This window comes from Dipodomys merriami, unplaced genomic scaffold (assembly GCF_024711535.1).
Source record: "Dipodomys merriami isolate MVZ:Mamm:240054 unplaced genomic scaffold, mDipMer1.0.p SCAF_249, whole genome shotgun sequence".
NCBI classification, from domain to species: Eukaryota; Metazoa; Chordata; class Mammalia; order Rodentia; family Heteromyidae; genus Dipodomys; species Dipodomys merriami.
The window spans coordinates 1,217,580-1,240,571 of NW_027203926.1; the positions used below are offsets into that span (position 1 = coordinate 1,217,580).

Sequence of the window (22,992 nt, forward strand, 5' to 3'; positions counted from 1 at the left end):
CTTGTCCTGGTCTCTACCCTTGAAAGATTTTGTGAAATCCTCCAGGAACTTCCTTCTAAAATGTTTTCATAGCAAATTTTTATTTATTTATTTAATTATTTTTTTTCCCCAGTCCTGGAGCTTGAACTCTGGGCCTGGACACTGTCCCTGAGCAACTTTTTGCTCAAGGCTAGCACTCTACCACTTGAGCCACAGCTCCACTTCTGGCTTTTTCTGTAATTAGTGATAAGAGTCTCACAGGTTTTCCTGTTTCAAATCGCAATCTTCAAGATCTCAGCCTCCTGGCACCTAGCCGAAGCAAATATTTTAGCCTGTATGACTAAGCACTAAGTGAGCTCTTTTCATTTTTTAATGCTGGTCCTAAGGTTTGATCTCAGGGTCTGTGCACTGTTCTGACCTTCCCCTCCTCACCTCCACTCCCCAAAGGCTAGCCCTCTACCACTGAAGCACAGCTCCACTTCTTTTTCTTTGGTAGTTGACTAGAGATAAGAGTCCCACTGGCTTCGAACCTCAGTCTTCAGATCTCAGTCTGAGTTGCTAGGATTACAGGAATGAGCCCCCAGCATCCAGCTCTAAACGAACTTTTCTATACTGAGACTCAGATTTGTACATCTTCTTGCCCTTACTTCTGCTGCCATATACCCAAATTATACCCGTGCATCTCTTTCTTCCCTCTCTTCCTTCCCTTCCTTCTTTCTTCCAGAATCACATGTTTTCAATCAGTGTGCACATGCCCACAGGTTTCCCTGGTTCTTTGCCATATATTCTAACACATCAACTATTTGTCTAGCAACCTCCAACATCTTTAAAAACTTCTTAGACCTTTCCTGTGAGTCCATCTTTTTTTACTTCTCTGGAGCACTAATCTTTCTCTTTTGCTCCAACAATCACTTCTTCCATTTCTCTGTACTGTTCTTCCTGTGACTCATCCCAATGGAAAAGTGTCAGTTCCCTCTCTTGTCTTGTCAGAGAGAGAGAGAGAGAGAGAGAGAGAGAGAGAGAGAGAGAGAGAGAGAGAGAGAGAGAGAGAGAGAGAGAGAGAGAGTTGCTGAGGATCAAATACATGGCTTCGTGCATGGTAGGCAAGCTCTTTAGTATTAAGCTACATCCCTTTGGTTTAAGGCAAAGTCTCAAAATATAGCTTTGGCAGGCCTGAACTCACTATTCTCCTGCCTCAACCTCCCAGGTACTGGGATTATAGGCATGGACCACCAAACCTGTCTTCCTCCTTTCTCTCAATATGACCTCCTTCCATCTTTCATCTACTCCCATCATCTTTCATCTACTCCCAGTGCTTCAATCAGGTGACTCTAATTAACTTCTCAAGCCCTTGCCTCTTCATACAGCTCTCACAGCTGGGGATATGCCCTATATGATACCCAACCAACACTTCAAAGTCAATTATCTGAAACCAGCTCTCATCTTACCTCTGTGCTTATTTTCTTCCCATCTTTATGTGACATATGGATGCTCTTATTCTTTTAGCTGCCTGGCCCAAATCCTAGTTGTCTCCATCCCTTCCCCTAATTCATTATTATTCATACCAACTAGTTCAAATGTCCCACTGCAGTTCACTTGGTGATCTCATATCTGCCCTTCACCTTCATGGTGGTACAGGCCCTCACCCCTACAGGCTGGCTTTTGCAGTAACACTTTGACTGGAGACTCTAGGCAATGATACAATTCTAAACCACATCTTTACCAGTGATATATCACTGGTATTAGGGCAAAACTATCATCTTGATAGCCATTTTTTCTGAGCCTCTATAATCCAGAATGAACTCTCTTTTCCAAGACTGTCTTTCAGTATTCTCATCTCAAATATCCTGTCCCAACATTTATTTAGCGCTGAGTGAGCACTACCTAATCTACTGTTGGAGGACTTTACTTATGAGTATGACTGACTTGTCAGTTCCTAAAGATGAAATCTTTTCAGTGCGGGTCCAGGTCCTCTGATGCCTGGCCCATACACACTTAGGACTAAGGATGTCAGTCAACTGAACCATTGTGAAGAGAACTCGATGCATCAGAGACCTATTTTGCCCACCATGCCCTGGGCAGGGTTCTGCACCTTAGAAGCAGGCTCTGCTCTCAGGAAGGTAGCTGTTAATTCTAGTTGCCTCCCACACTAGTTGCAGAAGGTCTCTTGTTATTTCTGGACTGCTTTAAAAGTAACTTCTGATTCATTTTGGCCAAACTGTTATGACAACCCTCCCATCCAGCATCTCAGCCACATTAGTTCTTATTCCAGAATGAGCTGTACCCACTTTGACTTCAGCCCTACAATCCCACAGAGGCTACACCGGGTTCTTGTCTACTTAGCTAGAAACTCAATGCCATGACCCCATCTTCCCATGTCTTTAATCACCTTCCTGCCTTGATTGTATACATGGCAACTTACCTCGGGTGCCTCCTTCAAGTTCTGAAGGAGAGCCTGGCGTCTAACAACTGGCCTCCTACTCCATCATCCTACAATGAATTTCAGGCTTTCTGAGTCCTAGAATTGCAGCGACTGGCCATGGCTCACTGGCTTCTGTCTCTCTCCTCCCAGAACCCTTATTTCTCCAGACCTTCCCTGGTTTGAGTCTCTGGAACATACATGACTTTCTACTCCAGTCACTTGTGCTAGTGGTCTGACCTTTTGTCTTAATTATGCTTACATCTCACAGATCCATTAGCAATTTCCACTTTCCTTACCATCATTTGTGGACCTTCTTGGCCTCAGCAGTACTGTTTTTATTCCTTTTTTTCATTTTTTTTCCCTTAAAGCTATCTTTCCTCCTAGTTTTGTCAGGTAGCCCTAGGCATACTTCTGAAAATATTTAATTTAGCCTTTCAACTGACTTTCTCCCTACTGCCTCCTATTTTTATTTATTTAGTTAGTTAATTAGTTATTTATTTAGTTAGTTAGTTATTTTGCCAGTCCTGGGGCTTGAACTCAGGGCCTGGGCACTGTCCCTGAGATTCCTTTGCTCAAGGCTAGCTCTCTATACTTGAGCCACAGTACCACTTCCAGCTTTTTCTGTGTTAGTAGTGAGGAATCAAACCCAGAGCTTCATGCATGCTAGGCAAGCATTCTACTACTAAGCCACATTCCCAGCCCATCCTATTTTTTAGTAAGGTATATTTTTGACAAGGATCCCCATAAAATTATCAGTGCAGAGTCAGTTTCAAACACTTGCTTATGTCCAGACTACCTGACTTCGAATGCTCCTTTTCACTGAGAACCTTCTGACCTTTATCATTACAAATACCATTCTTCTGACAGCGCCCTACATAGAAGCAGCCCCCCTCCCCATCACTGCTGTTGTTTTAAAAAATAACCTCTGAGGTTGGTATCTCCCAGAACTACAAAAATAGATAAGGGAATTGTCTTTTTTTCCCCCAGGGCTGAGGACCGAACCCAGGGCCTTGCGCGCGCCAGGCAGGCGCCCTTCCGCTGGGCTAAACCCCCAGCCCCCGGAATTGTCTTTTTTAAAAAAAAATGAAGCTCATGAAAATTCAGAGAAAGTATTCAGAGGCAAAGGGTCATCCTCCAATTAATAATAAAGTATAATACGGCTCTGGTAGACTAGGGAGGAGTTTAAATCACCAGCATTTCCACAAACATTTGGAACATTTCCTCTATGAGGAAGATACCAAGCTCAAAAGGAATCCAAACAAACACTAACTGTGGGGCTGAAGAGGGTCTAAAACAGGAGTCAGAAAGCCATGCAGCTGGAAAAGAACCAGCACGGCCATCTGTCACCTCAACTACAGCAAAACCAGAGAAGCAAATCAAACCAAGCTTGAAAAGGAACGGATAGCATGAGGAAGATGGGAAGAAGTACCTGTGGTGGGCTGGCACTGGGAGAATTAATCGTCTCCATTTTTTCTAAATCTGCCTCTAACTCTGTTTGGCACAGGTTGAGATCTTTTTCTAGATTAGTCTGGTTCAAGAAAGAAAAGATGAGAAAGAAATTTTTAGTTTAGAGGAAAAGGAGAAAGGATGGAAGGTTAAGTTTGAAAAATGAATTGTTTTTCGTGCCATACTTCAACAAGGCTACTATGCCATGACCCAATCACAAGAGCTCACTAGAAATTAGTTAAAGACGTGAAAGCAGAGAATGTAACATTAGACACGTACAGTAGAAGTCCTGAGCATCAGAGCTGCAAAAGTCTATCCTACTTGCTAACGAAAACTACCAATACCATGAACACCTACCTTTAAGGAAAGGCCTACTTGTTCCCTTGTTGGAACTGCGACAAATATTCTTGTGTCAGAAGAATAAGTCAATACTTGAAAACCTCTACACATTAGTATATGTCTTAGCTACTTTATTAAATCATTTTATCACCAAAAAGAAAAAAGTTACTACATTAAAAATAATGATTTAAGAAAACAAATCCACACCACATTCACACCAACCAAAGCTAGAGAGCACACACACAGTCACGGAGGAGCACAGCGGAATTACCTTTCTATCCTCTCTAGGAAGGATAGAGCAGTCTCCAGGAGTATAATCCCATATCTTTTTGGGAGGCTGACGGGAAGCAGAGGAGGAAATGAAGAAATGAGCATAAAGACATAAAGACAAACACAAGGCTGGTTCAAACAAAGAGGGGTACACTGGGAGAGCTGTGCCAACACAGACAGGAACTCAAAGCAAAAGGCTGGGCATTCAGCCCAGGACACACAAAAGTGTGCTGCTCTGGAGTTGGGGGAGACCTGGCACCACTAACAGGGAAGTGGGTTCTACTTTTATGTTTCAAGAGCAAATCATCATTGGATTATAAATACTGAAACCTTAAGAAAAAAAAGAAAAGAAAATATTAACACAAATTTCAACAAAATGACCAACTTTCAATTCCTCATTGTCCCTTTCAAACTAAGACTGACACTGGAGAATCTACATTTTCTTTTTGAAATAGCCTTTTCCCTTGTAAAACAAAAAATTCATTGTATGCTAACGAATGCTAGCAATTTGGTTAATAGAGGGTAAACTGAACTAAACATGTTTTCTGTGGTCTGTAGCCATGAAATCTGTGTACAAAATGGGTGTTAAATAGTGCACCAGACAATTTCACACCAGCTGTTTTGAACTCTCTTTTTAGGGTTTAAATGGATCTTGATGATGTTGCTAGTTGTAGAAATATAACTTCCATCTTCCATAGAGACCAGTTGCAACTTAGAATATGAGCAGTAGAATGGAAGGTGATTTTTCTTTTCTCTCTTTTGCCCCTTCACAATTACAATTAGAACTGAGATGAAAAGTGTACCAAGTGATTGTTGGAGAGTTAGCAAGCACAGGACACTTAGAAGTTATAATGCGTGTCTAACAATGCAACTGCTTTTCTACTGGGTGGGCCTTCTGGTTCTGCCTCCATACCCTCGAAATCACCTATACTATGAACTCTGGGAAGATGAGAAATGGGAAATCATTCAAAGCTCAAAAATGTTGTATGTAATTCTTTGTTATTTTTAAATATTTTTAACTGATATTATAAAGGTGATGTACAGAAGGGTATACATAATTCTTGGCAACTAACTCTATGGAAGCATTACTGAGAAATTTTGCCTTGAGTTTATAGATGGAAATCATGTCACTTTCTATTTTAAAAAGCAGAAGGGAAAAAAGAGAAGAAAAAGCTGCCACTAAGGTACTAATTTAATTCCACAGCATGTTCACTGTTGATAGAAACAATAATGGTAGCCCTGTGTTAGTATATTCTGCATTTTGTAAAATGATACCAGCCATTAGTATTCATCTATAGCACTAAAAATACTTAGATAATTTGTCTGGGGAATGTAGACTTTCTGAGGTCACATATATTACCCCCTTCCCACTTCTTTATCCTAAAACACTGCCAGAAAAAAGCATTTACAAATAAGATTGATTTTAAATATCATCCTCCAAATAGTCCCTTAAGTCTTGGATTATTTTCTATTCTATAAAAACTTATTGCCTAAAAAAATCAGTTCCATTTAGGCGGTGTTAAGAGGTTTGAAGAGAGTCTAGTATACAAGTTCTGGTAGGCTTCATTCCAGGACATTTAGTGTAAGCAACACAGAAATGATGATCTGTATGATGAAGTACAAGTTTAATTTTCACCTTAAAAGAAAAATTTTCCAAACTAATTTCCATAGTTAACACCCTCTTTTTAATCTTTATACCACCCTGGAAGTGGGTTTCTTACTCTTATGGTTCACAATGGTGGGAGCAGGAAGAGAGTTAAAACATTTCTTCCTTTCACCTTTCTTCCCAAACTGTTGGTTCAACTAGAGAATGAGCTTATCATGAATATACCTCAAACCATGAAGAACTAACTGTTAATCTCAATGCTGTTCCACTGATTATGTTATTTTGGCAAGTCTTCCAAAGTATTAACTTTTACAGTAAGACCTCCACATAGGGGAACAAGACTATTTGAAGACTCTATTTTACAAATGGACTATGTTTCAGTATTTATTTAAGAGTTATTGTCCTTTGACCACAGCTTCAGGTAGCAACAGTGTTAACTTACCAACTTATTCTCATGGCTTATTTGTTGTATGCAGGGACTAAAATACTCTTGATTACCACCAACAAAAACCATTTCATTAGTGAGGAGAAAAAGAACATAGCTTTTCCCCCTAAAAGTTAATATTTCAGATAAGACTGGTTAGTTCAGTTACTTAGCAGATGAGGAGATGGCTAGATATGTATGGATCCTGAAAGGGATTTAAAAAATAAACAATATGGAATCTTTATTGAATACAATTAAAAGCTAGTAGCTAGAATTATCCTTGATAAAAGTATGGTGTTGTTGCTACATATAGCACACATGGTGTTTTTTTGAGGTCGGGGAAGAAGGGGACAGAATTATATACATTAAAAGAAGCTTTATTTGTGCAATACTTAGTAGGTTTTAAGGAAAATAAGAAAAGGAAAAAGATTAGGTTACTATTCAGTATTTGCATATAGTTAAAATAGGTTGAAGTAGAATTGATGTCTAAATGGTGAACAATAGAGAAAGAGTAGAAAATGAGAAGAAATGTGTGCACCAAAGCACTGGGTAGGGGAAGGGAAGAAGGGCAGTTTGGGTTAGATGTTCCTCTCTTACTGTACACTAGGTGGCACTCTTCACCAGGATCAGCCCAGCTGCCCACGGGAGATGTGTCCCAGAACAGACAAATTGGTGTTCCTAAAAGGCAGGATCTTGCAAGTCAGGCTCTCCTAACTTAGAAGACATCTGAACTTTCACCTCAGCATCCCTAAATCAAATGAGCAATTCCAGAGCACTATGTCTTCATCATAAAGAAACACAAGCAAAATAAAACTGTCATCTCAAGCCTCAGTAATCCAAAAGCTGGATTCAATGCTTAGAGTTTCATACAAATGTCTAATGTTTTCTTTTTCATTTTCTTTTTTTTTTTTGGGGGGTCCGGTCGTGGGGCCTGAACTCTGGGCTTGGGCGCTGTTCCTCAGCTTTTCAGCTCAAGGCTAGCGCTCTACCACTTGAGCCACAGCGCCACTTCCGGCTTTTTTCTTTTTGCTTATGTGGTGTTGAGGAATCGAACCCAGGGCCTCATGCATGCAAGGCAAGCGCTCTACCACTGAGCCATCTTCCCAGCCCTAATGTTTTATTTTTCTATGCTTAACTCCTCCACAGTAACTTTTTTGCATTTATAATAATTAAGGCTACTTTAAAGTTGCTGTTTAAAGTAACTAGAGTTTAAACCAGTCATCTTGAGTAACAGGAAGAACTCAGTTTTCCTTTCTATTTGATACTTTTTGAGAGGCAGGGCTAACAAATTCAACCTTAAAGTACCATGACTGGATCAATTATACCAAAGCCAACTCAGTGATGTCATGGTAAAGCTACTGAACATTAGGTGAAACACTAAATTTGCTAGAATTCCTAGTCTCTATCCCAACTTGGAAAATGTTAGTCTAACTCATACAAATCATTCCATAAAAGCTATTTGTAAGGGGGTATCATCTGTGAGCCATATCTCCATGCAAAGATCCTGTTCTGGCACTTATTTCATATATATACTGTGGAAAAAAAAAAAGTGCTATCTGAAGCAGTGGCAAAGCTCATCTTCTCTGTGTATAATGTATTTTCCTGCCTGTGTTCAGCAAGCACAAAGACTTGAGTCAAGGTAGTGAACCAATGGCTGCAATAATGCTGTCCATAAGGCATGTGTTATTTGGTATCAGTGGAGGGTGGTCCTAGGGTAAGCAGTGACTTCATTGTGTTCTTAGGGATTGTGGTAAGCTATACCTCCACTGATCACTATCTTGGTGATATAAAGAAAGAAAAGCTTCCAGGTGGTAAGGATATGAGACAAGCCCACTATTGCCAACCAACACAACTGAGTTCCCTGCACATAGATCTGATTCTAATTTAGCAGCAACAATGCATCAACAGCATTATTTTAAAAGGCGTAGAACCACCGAGGCTATCAAACTTACCGGTTTCCCAAACTCCAATTCCGAAAAGAACTTATACCAAGGTTCATTCTTTAAATCTATCTCTTCTGGGCTTATATCCCGACTCTATAGGGGTTGGTGACAGGGAAATGGAAGAAAGAGAAGGATAACATTATGCAAAGATTACAAAGGAACAGGCCAGTAGAGATGCAGTGGTATCCAGGTATATGCATATAGCAGCTGAGTTGAACAGCAGCAATTGTCCATTTTTACTGACATCAGCAAAAACAGGAAGCTAGAACAGGAGGGAGAGGATATGTTTATAAACACAGGAAACTGAGGTAAGGAGTAGTTGAGTGGCTCATTCTCTGAATGGCAGAGGCAGATGGACTGGAGGTACAAATCTCTGCACCACACTGCTGCACTTTACAACAAAGCTGAATATTGGCACAGCAGTATTCTTTAATGATTTTCAGTACTGGAGAAAAGAAAGTCCTATTTCTTCTTGCAAAGAAGTATTAGTTAGGAGCAGATAAACTGGTGAGCACACCAAACATTTCACATCTATACCAGTTGAATAGAGCACACAGTTTTTATGGGATAAGACAGTTTTAGTACTTATTTGCAAGGCTGCCTTCAGGTTTTCAAAATAAACACAAATATTGACACCTTATAAAAGCCAATTGGTTAATACTGCATCTTTAATGGCACATGAATAGGTGAGATACCATGACCCATACACAGTTAAGTGAAAGGTGATATAAGTAAACACAGAAGACACAGTGAAAAACATTTTACACAAGCACCTGGTAGGGGATGAGTACAGACAGAATATATTTTGTGTTCTAACAAGTAAATGTTAAAGAGTTGGGAAAAATTAAGTGAGAAAAAAGCTGGACAAGACAGATAACAGAACATGGGAAAGAAAACTTTTGGGTTATGTTCCAACATTAGATTTCTCACTTTACATTCAAAGAGTATCACATGTAGACTGATAATTTGTTTCCATAGGATTTAATATTTAATCAAATCTGTATAAAGGTCTGGTACTTTATTACTTTGGGGGATAACATGTATTTCTGGAAACAATTAGTTGAAGAATGAGTACCTGGGAAGCAAATGAAGTTTTCTTTTTAATGAATTAGAGATATGTTCATATCAGACAAAAGTGTTTTTGATTTGTAAACATTTTTTTTAAATTTGTGAGAATCACAAAAAAAGAGCTAGGGTGATTTTTTTCCCTATGGCACTCTGAAATAGTAAATGAACTACTGAGATTGAAAACATCACATACTAACTTCAGGCTAAAATCTGGAATGAGCAAGTGAGAAAGAATATTGCTAAGTCCAATGCACAGGTCTTCCATGCTCCTACATCATCGAATGGTTCTTCTTAGAGGTACTTTTCTTAACAAATTACTTAGTACTTTTGCAGCCTGTAGAAAAGGTTGCAAACAGTCTTGTGACTTTTCCCAGGCCATTCTTCTAATACCCTTAGAAGACTCTGTTTCATTCCTTTCAGTTTCATAGGTAAAACAAGATATGGATACACGGCAGAGTCCCTGTCTTTCACAAAGTTAAACTAGGGGTTGAAATCAGAGGGAAACATATACTGAACAATCAGGTCTCTCCTCTTGCATGCAGAAAAACCTCTGGTTTCTAGAGGGCCTTAGGACTTCAAGCTTTACCCGCTGTACAGTCAGTGGATTCTGTATTTACTCAGTGAAATGAGGCACAACACCTATCTGAACCCAACCACTTGGCAGTGAGCATCTACACACCAGGACATTCTAAATGCTAAAATGATGGCATTTCATGAAACCTATTTCACATTTATTATTTTTATAAGGACTACTTTTTTTCTTTGTGTTCAAGGCTAACATTCTACCACTTGAGCCACAGTGCCACTTCCGTTAATTGGAGATAAGAGTCTCATGGGGACTTTTCCACCAGGGCTGGATTCACACTGTGATCCTCAGATCTCAGCCTCCTGAGAAGGTAGGATTACAGGAATGAGCCACTGGCATCCGGCATAAGGACTATTTATAAACTGCTACTTGGGAACAGGATAGGCCTAAAAAAAAAAATCAACCAAAAAGCAAACAAACCAAACCACCATAAATAAACTGGGCACTGGTGACTCATGCCTGTAATCCTAACAACTCAGGAGGCTGAGAACTGAGGATCATGGTTCAAAGCCAGACTAGGCAGACAAATTAGAGACTCTTATCTCCAATTAATTATCAAAATTCCTCAGTACTAGCACCAAAACAACACAAAACAAAACAAAAAGTACCAACTCTTTCAGGAAATGCACTAAAAGCATTGGTACTTACAATTCTGAAGAAATTAACCCACTTTATTCCTGAATGCTTCTTACAGACTGTTTAAGGAGGTTAACGCTGTGCCAAGAACAAAATCAGGAGGTGTGTCAAACAAGCTGGGTCAGAACCTCAGGTCCAAAGTCTCAGTCCTTTGAGTTTCCCAGAGGTAAAGCTGCCCTCCAACTGCATTTGAGTTTGCCAGGTATAACTCAGCTGTACAACCAAAAAGGGAACAAACCAACAGCAAACATCCTTGTGGATGCAGAGGAAACTTGTTCCAGCACTCTTGGAAAATTCCATACTACCAGGCTCAGTTCTTGGCTGCTGTGGGCTGTTCTTCCCTAAGCTTGATAAAGTCCTTGGAACATTCCGGTGACTTGCCAGAAAAATGCCAACTTATCAAAGGCACTTTTCTTACTCAAATGAAGCCAGAGAGCAGCTTCAAATTTCAATGAAATAAATCACCTGAATGGGATATATTGATTTGTAAGTGCTTCATGATGTCAATAGTTTTCTTACCATGGTATATAACCCTTGATCACCTCCTGTGGTACTTAAGTGGGGTTGGCAGAACAAGTGATATTTCTATTTATACATGAAAACACTGAGGCTCAGGAAATTAAAATAATTTGCCTAAGATATATGGCAGAGTCAGAACTAAAACCCAGGATTCAGATCTTCCAATTCCTGATCCAGCGCTCTGCATACTATATTATATTATGCTGAATTTTTAGTCAATATCAAACCAAAGCAGGACTGGTCACTAGTTTGATATGCCAGAAAAGAAACTCAAAATTGGGAGGAAACTAAGGTAGGTAAATTATCTTGTTTTATATTTTTGTTCAATAAGAACACGGCCTATAACTGATGCTAGAGAAAAGCATAAAGGAATAAAGCCCAGAAAAGGCCATTTCTGTGTGTGGATATGTGGGTGTGGGCACACGCGTGTGCGCATGCACACATGCAAGCTAGTTCTGGAACTTGAACTCAGGGCTTGGGCACTCTTCTCAAGCTTTTTAGGTCAAAGCTAGCACTCTACTGCTTTTTAGTAGTTAACTGGAGATGGACTTTCCTGCTTGGGCAGGTTTCAAACAATCCTCAGATCTCAGCCTCTTGAGTATGTAGAATTACAGAAGAAAGCCACTAGTGCCTCATTGGGGATGTGTGTGTGTTTGAAGCCTGGGTGGGCGTCTATATGGTCTCTACCCACCCCCTTCCTGGTAGTAATGAATAGCTGTGCCTATCTGCTTATTTCTATCACCTAAACTGCCAGAATTAAGCAGACATGAGCACCTCAAAAATAAAAGTGTTTTCCCAAAATGAGATAGAGTAAATCTGAAAGCAAGCGCCAATTCTACATCTGTTGCTAGTTGGTATAACTACCGAGTTAACAACTAAGTTTTTTTTTTTTTTTTTTTTTTTTTGGGTCTGGTCGTGGGGCCTGAACTCTGGGCCTGGGCACTGTCCCTCAGCTCTTCAGCTCAAGGCTAGCGCTCTACCACTTGAGCCACAGCACCACTTCCAGCTTTTTTCTCTTTGCTTATGTGGTGCTAAGGAATCGAACCCAGGGCTTCATGCATGCAAGGCAAGCACTCTACCACTGAGCCACCTTCCCAGTCCCCTAAGTTTTTTTTTTAAATTTAAGTACAGGAGTGCCCTAAGCCTGGCAACTAGATACTGAATAACTAGAGACAACTAACCAGTATCCACCAAACCAGACACTTGCCAAAAGACAAATGTCACATACTGAAATTTATATCCTAACTTTTCTGTTCATGGTACAAAAATAGTCAGAAAAAAATCTAACATAAAGGACCAATTGAACCACTGTGAAGGGCAGACTGTTAAAAGATGGGAGATCCAACTGAAATTCCTCTCTAAAAGTAAAACTTCCTCTTTAGAAAAAAAGAGCTAAGTTGGGCGAAAGGCACTGAATTAGCAACTAGGAGAATGGTTCCTCCCTGATCTGTCTTTGGGCAGATCCATTAGGGATGGGCCTCAGGACTGGAACAGAACAGAGGAGTTCTTGTGCAGAGTTCCAGCACTCTGCTGATGGTGTGATATACCCTATTCCCTACAGAAGAATCCATGAACAGTGTGTCACTTCCCAGGATTGTTAAAACAATGACAATGATCCCAAGAACTAATGCATGGAAGAGACTCAGACTATTATGATATCATTGAGGAAAACAGAATTAGGTTGTTTTTTTCCCTAGTTCTGAATGGTGGTTAAATTACTATGACCAAGGAAAGAAATAAAAGGCAAAATTAAGAAACAAACAAATAAAAAAGGTGAGCCTTCAGTAAGAACCATGGCACCCTATAAATGGTTACATCACCAAAACAAAAGCATCCAAAAAGCTTACAGAATCCCTGAGATCATTTCAATGTATTAACATGTGATAGAGGACCCAGGCTTATTATTTAAGTATTAGAAATGTATCTGAAGAACACAGTTTTCTTCCCTGGAACCCCTGGGAGTAAGGTTCCTATGCACGTATATTATATAGGAGATACCTTCTAATAGGAAGAGAATGACATGAGAGCCCAAGGCCAGATCCTCTGCTCATCTCTGAGCTTTCTGCTTAAAATAACTGTGGTGCACAGCGAATACCAAAGAATGACAACTCTAAAAGCATTTCTGTGAACTGTTGACCTTTTATCCTAATTAAAATTACTTATCCCTCTGGGATTTTAAAGATAGTCACATTTTACTTTAGTAAAAGTCAAATCGATTATTCTTTTAACACATCTAGAGAAGAAAAAGGGGGAGGGAAAATTGACGCCTTGAAGAGACATGCTCCACACTTGGTGTGTTAACAGCAGTGAATAAAAACCAATCCCCAACACCACCATCCCACCCTGTTGTCAGAGCCCAAGGGCTCCTATGCTTCTAGAGCTTTCTAGAATCTCTTTAACCAAGATCAGAAATCAAAATCAGATTTTCCTAATGAAGGGTGAATGAAAGGAAGTGTGATTGGCAGATAGGAAACTAATCAGTCTATAAAAAGTCTTCCTGTTTCATAGAAGGGGCTACTTTTCCACAGTTGTCTGTTATACCCATGCAAGGCCATTTTCTTAACACTTAAAACTGCTTGAATTTATATAGAGAACCATAAACCAGACTGAATATGAAATAAGGCCTCAACATTGTACTTATCAAAAAAGGAAAACCTAAAAGACACATTCCCCCTCATAACATCCTTTTAAAATTTATAGCCTTTAATAATATACTAGCAATGTCTACAAAATTCATGTACATTCCAATAAGAGTCACTTTTAAAACATTCTAACTTTATCCCAGTCAATGATAAGGCTGATAAATTAATGGTTAGACACTTAGAAAACAAGTAACAGTAACAAGATCGCTATGTTAGTAGAAAAATTAAAATTAGTTAAAACCATGCACAAAAGAGCAATATAGCCACAATAGCAGGATTCTTTAAAAGGAGACTCTTAGGACTTATTTTATAAACACCTGTGAAAATGTAAAGGGAAAAAAAACCTTCATTTTTTTATAGTCTTGCAAACAAAGCAAGCCTATCTCAAGGGGAGAAAGAATATAATCCATTTGCACAATGCATCCAGATTACAGGACATGGGCAGATGGAGAAAAAAGAACTTCAATATGCAAATTACCATCTTTTCGTTGTTCAGAACAGAAGACTTGCCCGGCTGATATTCATAAATACTTTTGGGCTCTGCACGGTATTTTCTTGTATCCACTTTCTTATCTGGGGGCTCCCAGTCGTTTCTGTAAAAAGAAAATCCTATTAGTGGTATTTTCATGAAAATTGGCATCCGCTTCAGATACAGTCTGACTTTGGTTGGCTTGGGTCTAATCAAGGAATTTTTATATCCAAAGCATTAAAAAATCAGAGTCAAGATGAACAATTTAGCTGTACTGACTTGCTTCTCAAAACAAGCAATTAAATCTCTGACTTGGCCTCACAAAGGGCTTGAAGTACTCTGCACTCAAAACCAGGCACTAGGAGGTTGACAAGAAGAGAAAGAAGATGATTCATACATACTTATATTCTCCTATAAATCTGGTTCAATTAAAGATTGCCCTTCAAAAAATCTTTAACTTCTAGTTTTCTGGTAGTTAATTGGAGATAAGAGTCTCATGAACTGTCCTGCCCCGGCTGGCTTTGAACCGCAATCTTCAGGTCTCAGACTCCTAAATAGCTAGGATTACAGGTGTGAGCTACCAGCACCCAGATGGAAAATTGCAATTTTTTCGTGTATGTGTATTATTGCCCCTTGAATTGCAATTGCATTCTGTTTTTCATGCATGCTGCTAGCTTCTTGAAGACAGAACAATGGCATACTCATATTTTTGTCTCACATCAGGTGATGTTTGAAGACAGTTTGAAGACAGCCCAGGCAGAAATGTCTATGAGACTCTTATCTCCAATTAACCAGTAAAAAGCTGTAAGTGGAGCTGTGGCTCAAGAGACAAAGCTCTAGCCTTAAACAAAAGTGCTAAAGGAGGGCACAAAGCCCTGAGTTCAAGCCCCAATACTGGTATTTTTTTTTTAAGTGGCTCTTGTTTTAAAATTATATTCTTTCCCATGAATGTGCAAACACAGAGTATGCTCAGATAATATGGAAACTGGTGACAATTTTTAATATATATATTTTTATTGTAAAGATACTGTACAGAGGGGTTACGGTTACATGAGTAAGGTAATGAGTACATTTCCTATACAGCATTGTTACCCCCTCCTTTTGGTGACAAATCTTGAAATGAAGATTTTTGTTGTGATGAGGTACAAAATCATAGTAATCATTAAATTAAGCCTAGGCTATGAGTGAGGCATTAATAAGAGTGTTATGTATATTATCTCACTTATCTTTGAGACATTCTGATCAAGGAGTTGTGCTATTTTGATCTCCTTTATAGATAAGGTCATTGAGACTCAGATTAGTCCCTGATGATAGGTCACCAAACTGAGTCTAGCTCCTTGTTCTAAGAAAGGAGGCTCTGGGTCTCCACAAATGCTGAGAAAAGCCACTGTGTGGTAAAGATGAACTTAGCTCAGGGAATACTTACCTCTCTGGGCTGGACTTGAGTGAGGACGAGCGGGCTGGGAGGGGAAGTGTGGCCGACCTCTTAACCACCTTCTCACCATCAATGTAACTCATTTCACTTTTTGAACGAGGCACAGAAAGGGGAGATTTTGCTGGAGAATGTACACACAAAAAGACTTTGAATCCAATGGAAACCAAAAATCAGAAGGTGTCTTCCCTCACCCACCTTCCTCCCCTGAAAGCAGGAAACTCAAGTCACTTACCATCTTCAGAAAAGGAGTATCGAGGAGAATACAGATCTGAATCATCATCTAGTGGGAGGAAAAGGACAAAATCAGAAGAAATGGGGAAAGGAAAGAGAAATGAGGTTCATGTCATTTCTTACTTCCACAGTCCTGCATCATAGCCAGTCACACCAGGGAAGAAGGGCTTAAGCACACTGGATGCTATACCACAGCAGACCACAGTGAACAGTGAGGCAGAGCCGGCACGCCAGGAGGGCCCTTCACATTGCCAGAGAGATGACTGCTGCCTAACACTGGGAAACATGGGGACAAATAGCCAAAGGTCCTTCTCAAAAGAATACCCACCAACAACAGAGGAATTCACAACCCAGAGTCTGGCTGAGGAGGATAGAGGGGATGAGATGGCTCTAGCTGCTCCCACTTAGCCCACAGAGTGCCACAGGATTCTGCCAGGCCTCTTTCTAGGGCTTGGAGCTGCTACTGGATGGGAAGGAAGGGCCTAGATGGTATGGCTGCTAGCTCCCCCACTTAACTCTGACCTATGTCATCTTAAATTTCCATAGCAACATCAATAACAAAAAGGCTCTGAAGCTAAGAGTTTGAGAAAAATTGACACCATAATTTGTTCTGATTGTTTCAACTTAGTGTGGCTCCCTTGAGTAGATTTCTTTTCTTAGAACACAACACAGCCATGATTGGTGTGGTTATATGATCTGCTCTTCAGATACTGCTTGGGGTAAATGCCTAACATAGCAACTCTGGAATAAAACTCATGAGAGTTTTTATGGTATGAGATGGCTCTCCAAGGGGGTGGAATCTGCCCCTAAATAAGCCAAACCCTGGCTCTAAAACTGATTGGATCAAAATAAGACCTTAAGTATCATGGAAGTGGCTGAGTTTTTTACACTAAAAACTGGACCCTGTGACCACTTAAAGGAGCTATGCAGTGCTGGATATTAAGTCACTGCATCCGTTATAGTCCTTTCAAAGTATTACTCCAAAACGAGTTTGCTGGAAAGTCTACCTTCCCTATTTTCTAATATCTTGTGAATTCAGAATTCATGCATACAGAACAAAGACCTAGTTCTTCCCTTAAAATCCACAATGTCTTTAGTGAAGCACATGACTTAACCAGAAAAGATGAGCCCAAGAATATATGCCATGTTAATGACAGTGTTAATCAACTCATTTCCTTGCAAATCATTTCAATTTTCAGAGCGGAATAAAGGTCAAAATACTTTATAAAAAGTATAACCAAGATATTTTTCACCTCCCTTTTATCTTTAAAGGTAAGAATTAGGCAACAGCAAGGCAAAATAGGTATAAGACTTTACCAACACAACCAAGCCCTTCTTTTCTATTCTTTTCTTTTTTGGACACAGTACCTTGCTATGTTGTCTAGGCTGGCTGAAACGCAATACTCCTTGCTTACTCCTTGTCTCATTCTGGTATGACCCATCATACCTGCCAACCTTTCACTATTAAAAGTCAAATGTATAAGCTTATTTGTTAAAATAGGACAGGGGAAGGATAAAAATAGGATCCAGAAATATATTTTTGGAAACCCTGAATTTTATGTTAACAGTTGTTTATTTTCTTAATAGTACTTGACTCTTGTACTAATAAAATATCATATCAAGAACACTAAAAATCAGCTTTGATTTCAGGGACTTCATTAGAAAAACAAATGGCGCCTTCCCCAAATGAAGTTAGCTCAGATAGAAAACAATACAATACTACTTTAAATCCAGTCTAACATTTTAGCTCAAAGCCCTTTACCTCTCTGAATTGTGAAAAATTGAAGCCTATCAAGAGATGGTAAAGTGAAGGTAATTTATAGCTATTACCTGGTTCATAAGTCTAGGAGCGAAGTTATGGGTAGGGAGATGATATATAAATAGTCACAAACATTAAGACTGGGGTTTAAAGATCTGTTTTTTCCCAGAGATTTCTAATATGGAATTATAACTAAGGCTTTTGGAATGGCAACAAGAATTTTTTTTTCTTTTTGTCCTACTACCAGGGCTTGAATTCAAGGCCTTATGCTCTCAGAAGCCAGTGTTCTACCACTTGAGCCACATTTCTAGTCTGGCATTTTGCTGATTAATTTTTCTGCCTGGCTTCAAACCTAGGTATCTCAGATCTCAGCCTCCTGAGTAGTTAGGATATTAAGTGTGAGCCATTAGCACAAGGTGAAAAATCTATCTTACAAGATAAAAAAATATAAGACTTCTTTAGGAGTCTAACGACGTATGTACTTTGGAAAGAGAAGGAGGAAATCTGGAATGAGGGCAATAGTGAAGATTGAATGTTCTTTAAAGCTATTTCCTTTTTCGATATAAAAATAGCCCCCCAACATTAACACAGGGGAGGGTATTTTCATATCTCATTGTCAATGGGAATTTAACATGGATTTCAGTTCTCACACGTTAGGAGGGCACAATCGAAGTTGAATAGCAATTATGACAAGTTCCAGATATATTCTGTCTTCTAACAGAAGAAAAAGTTAACTCATTTTATGAAAGAAAATAATAATAGGCATTATTAAGCACCTGAAAGGAGCTGCAAATTTACTAATATAACCTCATTCCTGGTTAAAAAAATATACACCAGGAAGAAACAAATAGCATATTTTGCAAACAAGGAAATCAGGACTCAATGAGGATAGGAAAGTTTTCCTGTGGCTGTTCAGTAAGAAAATTAGACAGCAGGAATCAACTCAAGTCTTTCTGACTCTACTTCTTCATATCTCTAAATCCTGTCACAAGGATGGCTTTTGTTTGTTTGTTTCACCCTAGTGTCATATGCTCAATTCTGGGAAAGGTGAGAGATTGTGGGCATTCTATTATTTTTATTCTAAAAGAAGCCCCCCAAAAATGTTGTCCTAAATCGCAAATAACTGTTGTGTGAGCCAATCTCCAGCTCTGGAAGCCTTTGTACTACTTTTCCCAATCACCCCATATGGGTAGTATTTAAGAAAGTTTTCTGAGTTACCTCACTATATTCTTAGTTTTCTTCTTTCTGATCTCCAAGGACACTGGGTAAGAATCATTTGTACTACAGCTCCCCCTTGCTGATGTTTGAAACCTTCTCTTGATAAGCCAAGTCTATCTTGAGGAAGATGGGTATGCAGTTAGAAATGCCAGGGAATGGGGAATCTGATTATAGGGGCATCCTTCTAATTTTTTTTATTGTGAAAATACTGTACAGATGGGGTTACAATTACATGGGCAAGACAATGAGTACATTTCTTATCAAGCATTGTAGGCTCCTCCTTTGTTTCCCTTTCCCATCCCTTCCCAGCCTCCCCCTTCCCCCCACCAAAGTTGTAAAGTTCATTTTTCGACATAATGACTTGTATATCTCATTGTTGCAAAGGGTCCACCTGTATCCCTATTTAAAACCATTTGTTTTTTTCCCTTCCCCTCCACAAATTATACCAACATCAAATACAGTGAAAGCAGGGGTTATACTGTGGGGGAGGCACATACAAAGCAACAAAGAAATCATCTTATAAATATGTTAGAAACAATCTCATGAAAGAAATAAACATTTGAATACATATCTTAGGGCTCATTTCCCTAACATCAACTTATCTGACCTTTTCTGCTTGACTCAAATGTATACTAGATATTGCAAATAAGGGAAACCATGGGACCTATGTTTCTTTGGGCCTGGCTTACTTCATTTAATATAATTTTTTCCAAGTCTTTCCATTTCCTAACAAATGGGGCAATGTCATTCTTTCTGATGGAGGCATAGAATTCCATTGTGTATATATACCACATTTTCTTGATCCATTCATCTACTGAGTGGCATCTGGGTTGGTTCCATATCTTAGCTATGGTAAATAATACTGCAATAAACATAGTTGTGCTGGTAGCTTTAGTGTGGTCTTGTTTGTGATCATTTGGGTAAATGCCCAAAAGTGGGATTGCTGGGTCATAGGGGAGCTCTATGTGGAGTCTTTTGAGGAACCTCCATACTGCTTTCCAAAGTGGCTGAACAAGTTTACACTCCCACCGACAATGCAGTAAGGTTCCCTTCTGTCCACATCCCCTCCAGCATCTGTTGTTATTAGATTTCTTGATTATAGTCATTCTAACTGGAGTGAGGTGGTATCTCAATGTTGTTTTGATTTGCATTTCTTTTATGGCTAGAGAGGCTGAGCATTTCTTCATGTGTCTATTGGCCATCCTTCTTTCCTCTTCAGTGAAGTTTCTCTTTTAGTCTTTAGCCCATTTATTTATTGGGCAGTTATTTCTTTGAAGATTTGTTGTTGGGGGATTTAATTTTTTGAGTTATCCTTCTAAATTTCTATACAATGGAGCTAGCATGCCTTTCTCTCCCTCCTATCTCCCTCTCGCTACATATGTGTGTTCAATCATAGTTAAGAGATACACTAAGTAAGATGGTTCTTAAGCTGCCCATGATCTAACACCAGAAAGCCTACCTTCCTTTTTTTCCAATGGTTCTTTCAAAGAATACCAGAGTAGACTCAGCTGAGCTGAGACCTTGTGATTCCTCCTCATGGTAGCCACATGCTGTTTTGCCCCTCAGAGCACCAAGCAGCAGACACTAAACCTTGGCACCAACACTTAGCACTTCCTATGCCAGTGATTCTAGGAAGCTTGAACATACACAAAACTTCCGTGGAGTGAACCACTCACTTCAGGATCCTGAAACCCCCCCTGGTGGGCTCTGGTGTTCACATTCCAAAGTCTATCCTGGACTTTGGCAGGCTGTCCTTGGTAGCTCAATTTGAAGACAGACAGAATGCTGCCAGAAACTGCCAGAAGCCACATAATTGCCTTTTCAACCACTTTAAATGAATTTTTAAATAACTTTCCTTCAGGGTTATGTTTTGGTTGTTGTTTTGAAAAGAATTTGTAAGTTTTCAAGACAAGGGAGAAAGTATTGGTTGGGGAATTATTACTCTGTAATCATTACATAAGCATAACCACTGCCTATATCATGAACTTTCCACTTTATATACTTTTTTTTATTAAAATGCTTGTTTATCTTTAAAGGGCCTTTGAATTTATATATTTCTTAGGTCTTTAATCCTAAAATTATTTTTGTAATATTAATGGCTCATTTTTAACATGCTCTTTTTCCATTGCTCAACATAATTCCCATACATGTAGGAAGTACAACGATAAGGAAGGAGGAAGGATAAATAGTAAGGATAAACATATATACACATCCCACACAAAAAAAACAAGTCAAGGATAATGAGGAGACAGCAGAGTCTAGGATGGGAGAAGAAAAGCAGAAATCCTAGACACGTGGGGGAAAATTCACAAGGTCATCTAGGTTTTCATAACAACAGGTTTTAAGGGATTAATAACAGGCCAGCATTGGATACAGGATAGCTACAGAAGAACGAGAATACTGAGGAAGAGATGAGGTAGAGCCAAAAAGGAGTTAAAGGAGAAAGTCTGGGAGGACCCATGGCTTGAAAAACACTTACCATTCTCAGCTCCTACCAGATGCCTGGGTCTTAAATGTAGAAAAAAAGTTCAACTGCTCTGCTTCTTAGCTATTCTGCAGGTCAAAGACTTTTGCGCTTGCTAGGCAGAGGCCTTCTGGGAAGCTCTCATAAGAAGAGCAAAGGTGACTGCTTTGAGCAGCTCAGCCCCTCCTCTGGGCAGTACTAACCAGAGTTTGGGGCAGGAGGCACAAGTCCTAGCCAAACCAACCATCTTCACAATAGAACAAACTGCTTGAACTCATGCAGCATATGGCTATTTTTAGAAATCCTGCAAGGCGAATGGAGTATTATTTTAACTCGACTCCATTTGTGCCTGAGAAAACTAGTCTTTTTTTTTTTTTAAATGGTACCAGTTCTGGGGTTTGAACTCAGGGCCTGGGTACTGTCCCTTGAGTTTTTGTTTGCTTTTCTCAAAGCTAGCGCTGTACCACTTGAGCCACAGGTTCCACTTTTTTTCCCTTAGCTAAAAATATGGAACACTTCACAAATTTACATGGCTTCCTTTGCATAGGGGCCATGTTAATCTTCTCTGTAACTTTCCAACTTTAGTATATGTGCTGCCGAAGCAAGCACCCACAGTTCCACTTTTTGGAGATAAAAGTCCCATGGACTTTCCTGTCTGAATTGGGTTTGAACTTCAATCCTCAGATCTCAGCTTCCTGAGCAGGCATGAGCCACTGACATCCAGCTATCAGTCCCTCCTTGGTATAGTCTTGTTTAGGAATGAGGACAAGCATGAAACATACTACTGTGATACCACAACCTGGAGGTACCTAGAAGTGGCAGCGCCCTGAGTCGCTATACCAGGACAACTGATAGTTACCCCAGGCCTAAGATTTCCACAGCCTAGTGGCTCCCCACAATAGACCATACAGTCACACATCAGTCACTTGATTTTTCTGTAGAGTTTTAGGCATCATTTAAAAATATCTCCTGTTTTCTTGACATCCAGTGTGGAGTGAGCTACCACACATGGGCCAGTGCTGAATGGAAAGACTTGCTCTTTGAATCTGTATGTCTTAAGCTAGTCCTATAGCCACACATTGCAAACTAAATCTAGACAAGTATCATAGTCCATTTTGAAGGGCAGGAGCAGAATGCTGTTTCTACATTACAGTGGCTCCATTTTGACTGTAAAGACCCATCACTTGAGTCTTTTCTCATTACATGTTCACAGATACTACCTCGGGAGACAAAAAGCAGTCTAAGGTAGAGCTGACCCAAGGGAAACTAAAGTGAGGTGTCAGAGGTAGGCAAGAAGGGGACAACCAAGAGCACAGAGTATGTCAGGGGTAGGGAAGGAACAGCAGAGCAGCTGAGAAAAAGCCCACATTTGGGGCCTGTGATTACAGACTTGAATTTGAATCCTGCCTCTGCTGCCTACTATGCCATCTTGTACATATTACTTAACCTCTCTGATCCTCGTATTCTTCATCAATGAAATGAAGATTCTCTGCAGTGGGTTATTGGGAGGCTGAAATGAGCTAATAGTGATGTGCT

The 22,992-nt window shown here is 39.6% G+C and overlaps 1 protein-coding gene and 1 non-coding gene across 30 annotated transcripts in view; both read right to left on the reverse strand.

Moving 5' to 3' along the window:
- The window catches only part of LOC138836115 (sorbin and SH3 domain-containing protein 1), a 238,505-nt gene that overhangs the window by 47,377 nt on the left and 168,136 nt on the right, over positions 1-22,992 (reverse strand). For 22 of the 29 annotated variants that reach the window (XM_070034616.1, XM_070034612.1, XM_070034619.1 and 19 more), the window contains 6 exons: positions 16,017-16,064; positions 15,776-15,905; positions 14,359-14,473; positions 8,439-8,522; positions 4,458-4,523; positions 3,831-3,929 (listed from right to left, as the gene is read on the reverse strand). In XM_070034616.1, the coding sequence (XP_069890717.1) occupies positions 3,831-3,929; positions 4,458-4,523; positions 8,439-8,522; positions 14,359-14,473; positions 15,776-15,905; positions 16,017-16,064 (542 nt within the window). The remainder of the gene's footprint in view (positions 1-3,830; positions 3,930-4,457; positions 4,524-8,438; positions 8,523-14,358; positions 14,474-15,775; positions 15,906-16,016; positions 16,065-22,992) is intronic. The other 7 variants (XM_070034627.1, XM_070034625.1, XM_070034633.1 and 4 more) reach the window with 3 other exon arrangements.
- Positions 21,958-22,065, reverse strand: LOC138836135 (U6 spliceosomal RNA). Its single transcript, XR_011374916.1, has one exon. It is a non-coding gene; the product is annotated as a U6 spliceosomal RNA (small nuclear RNA).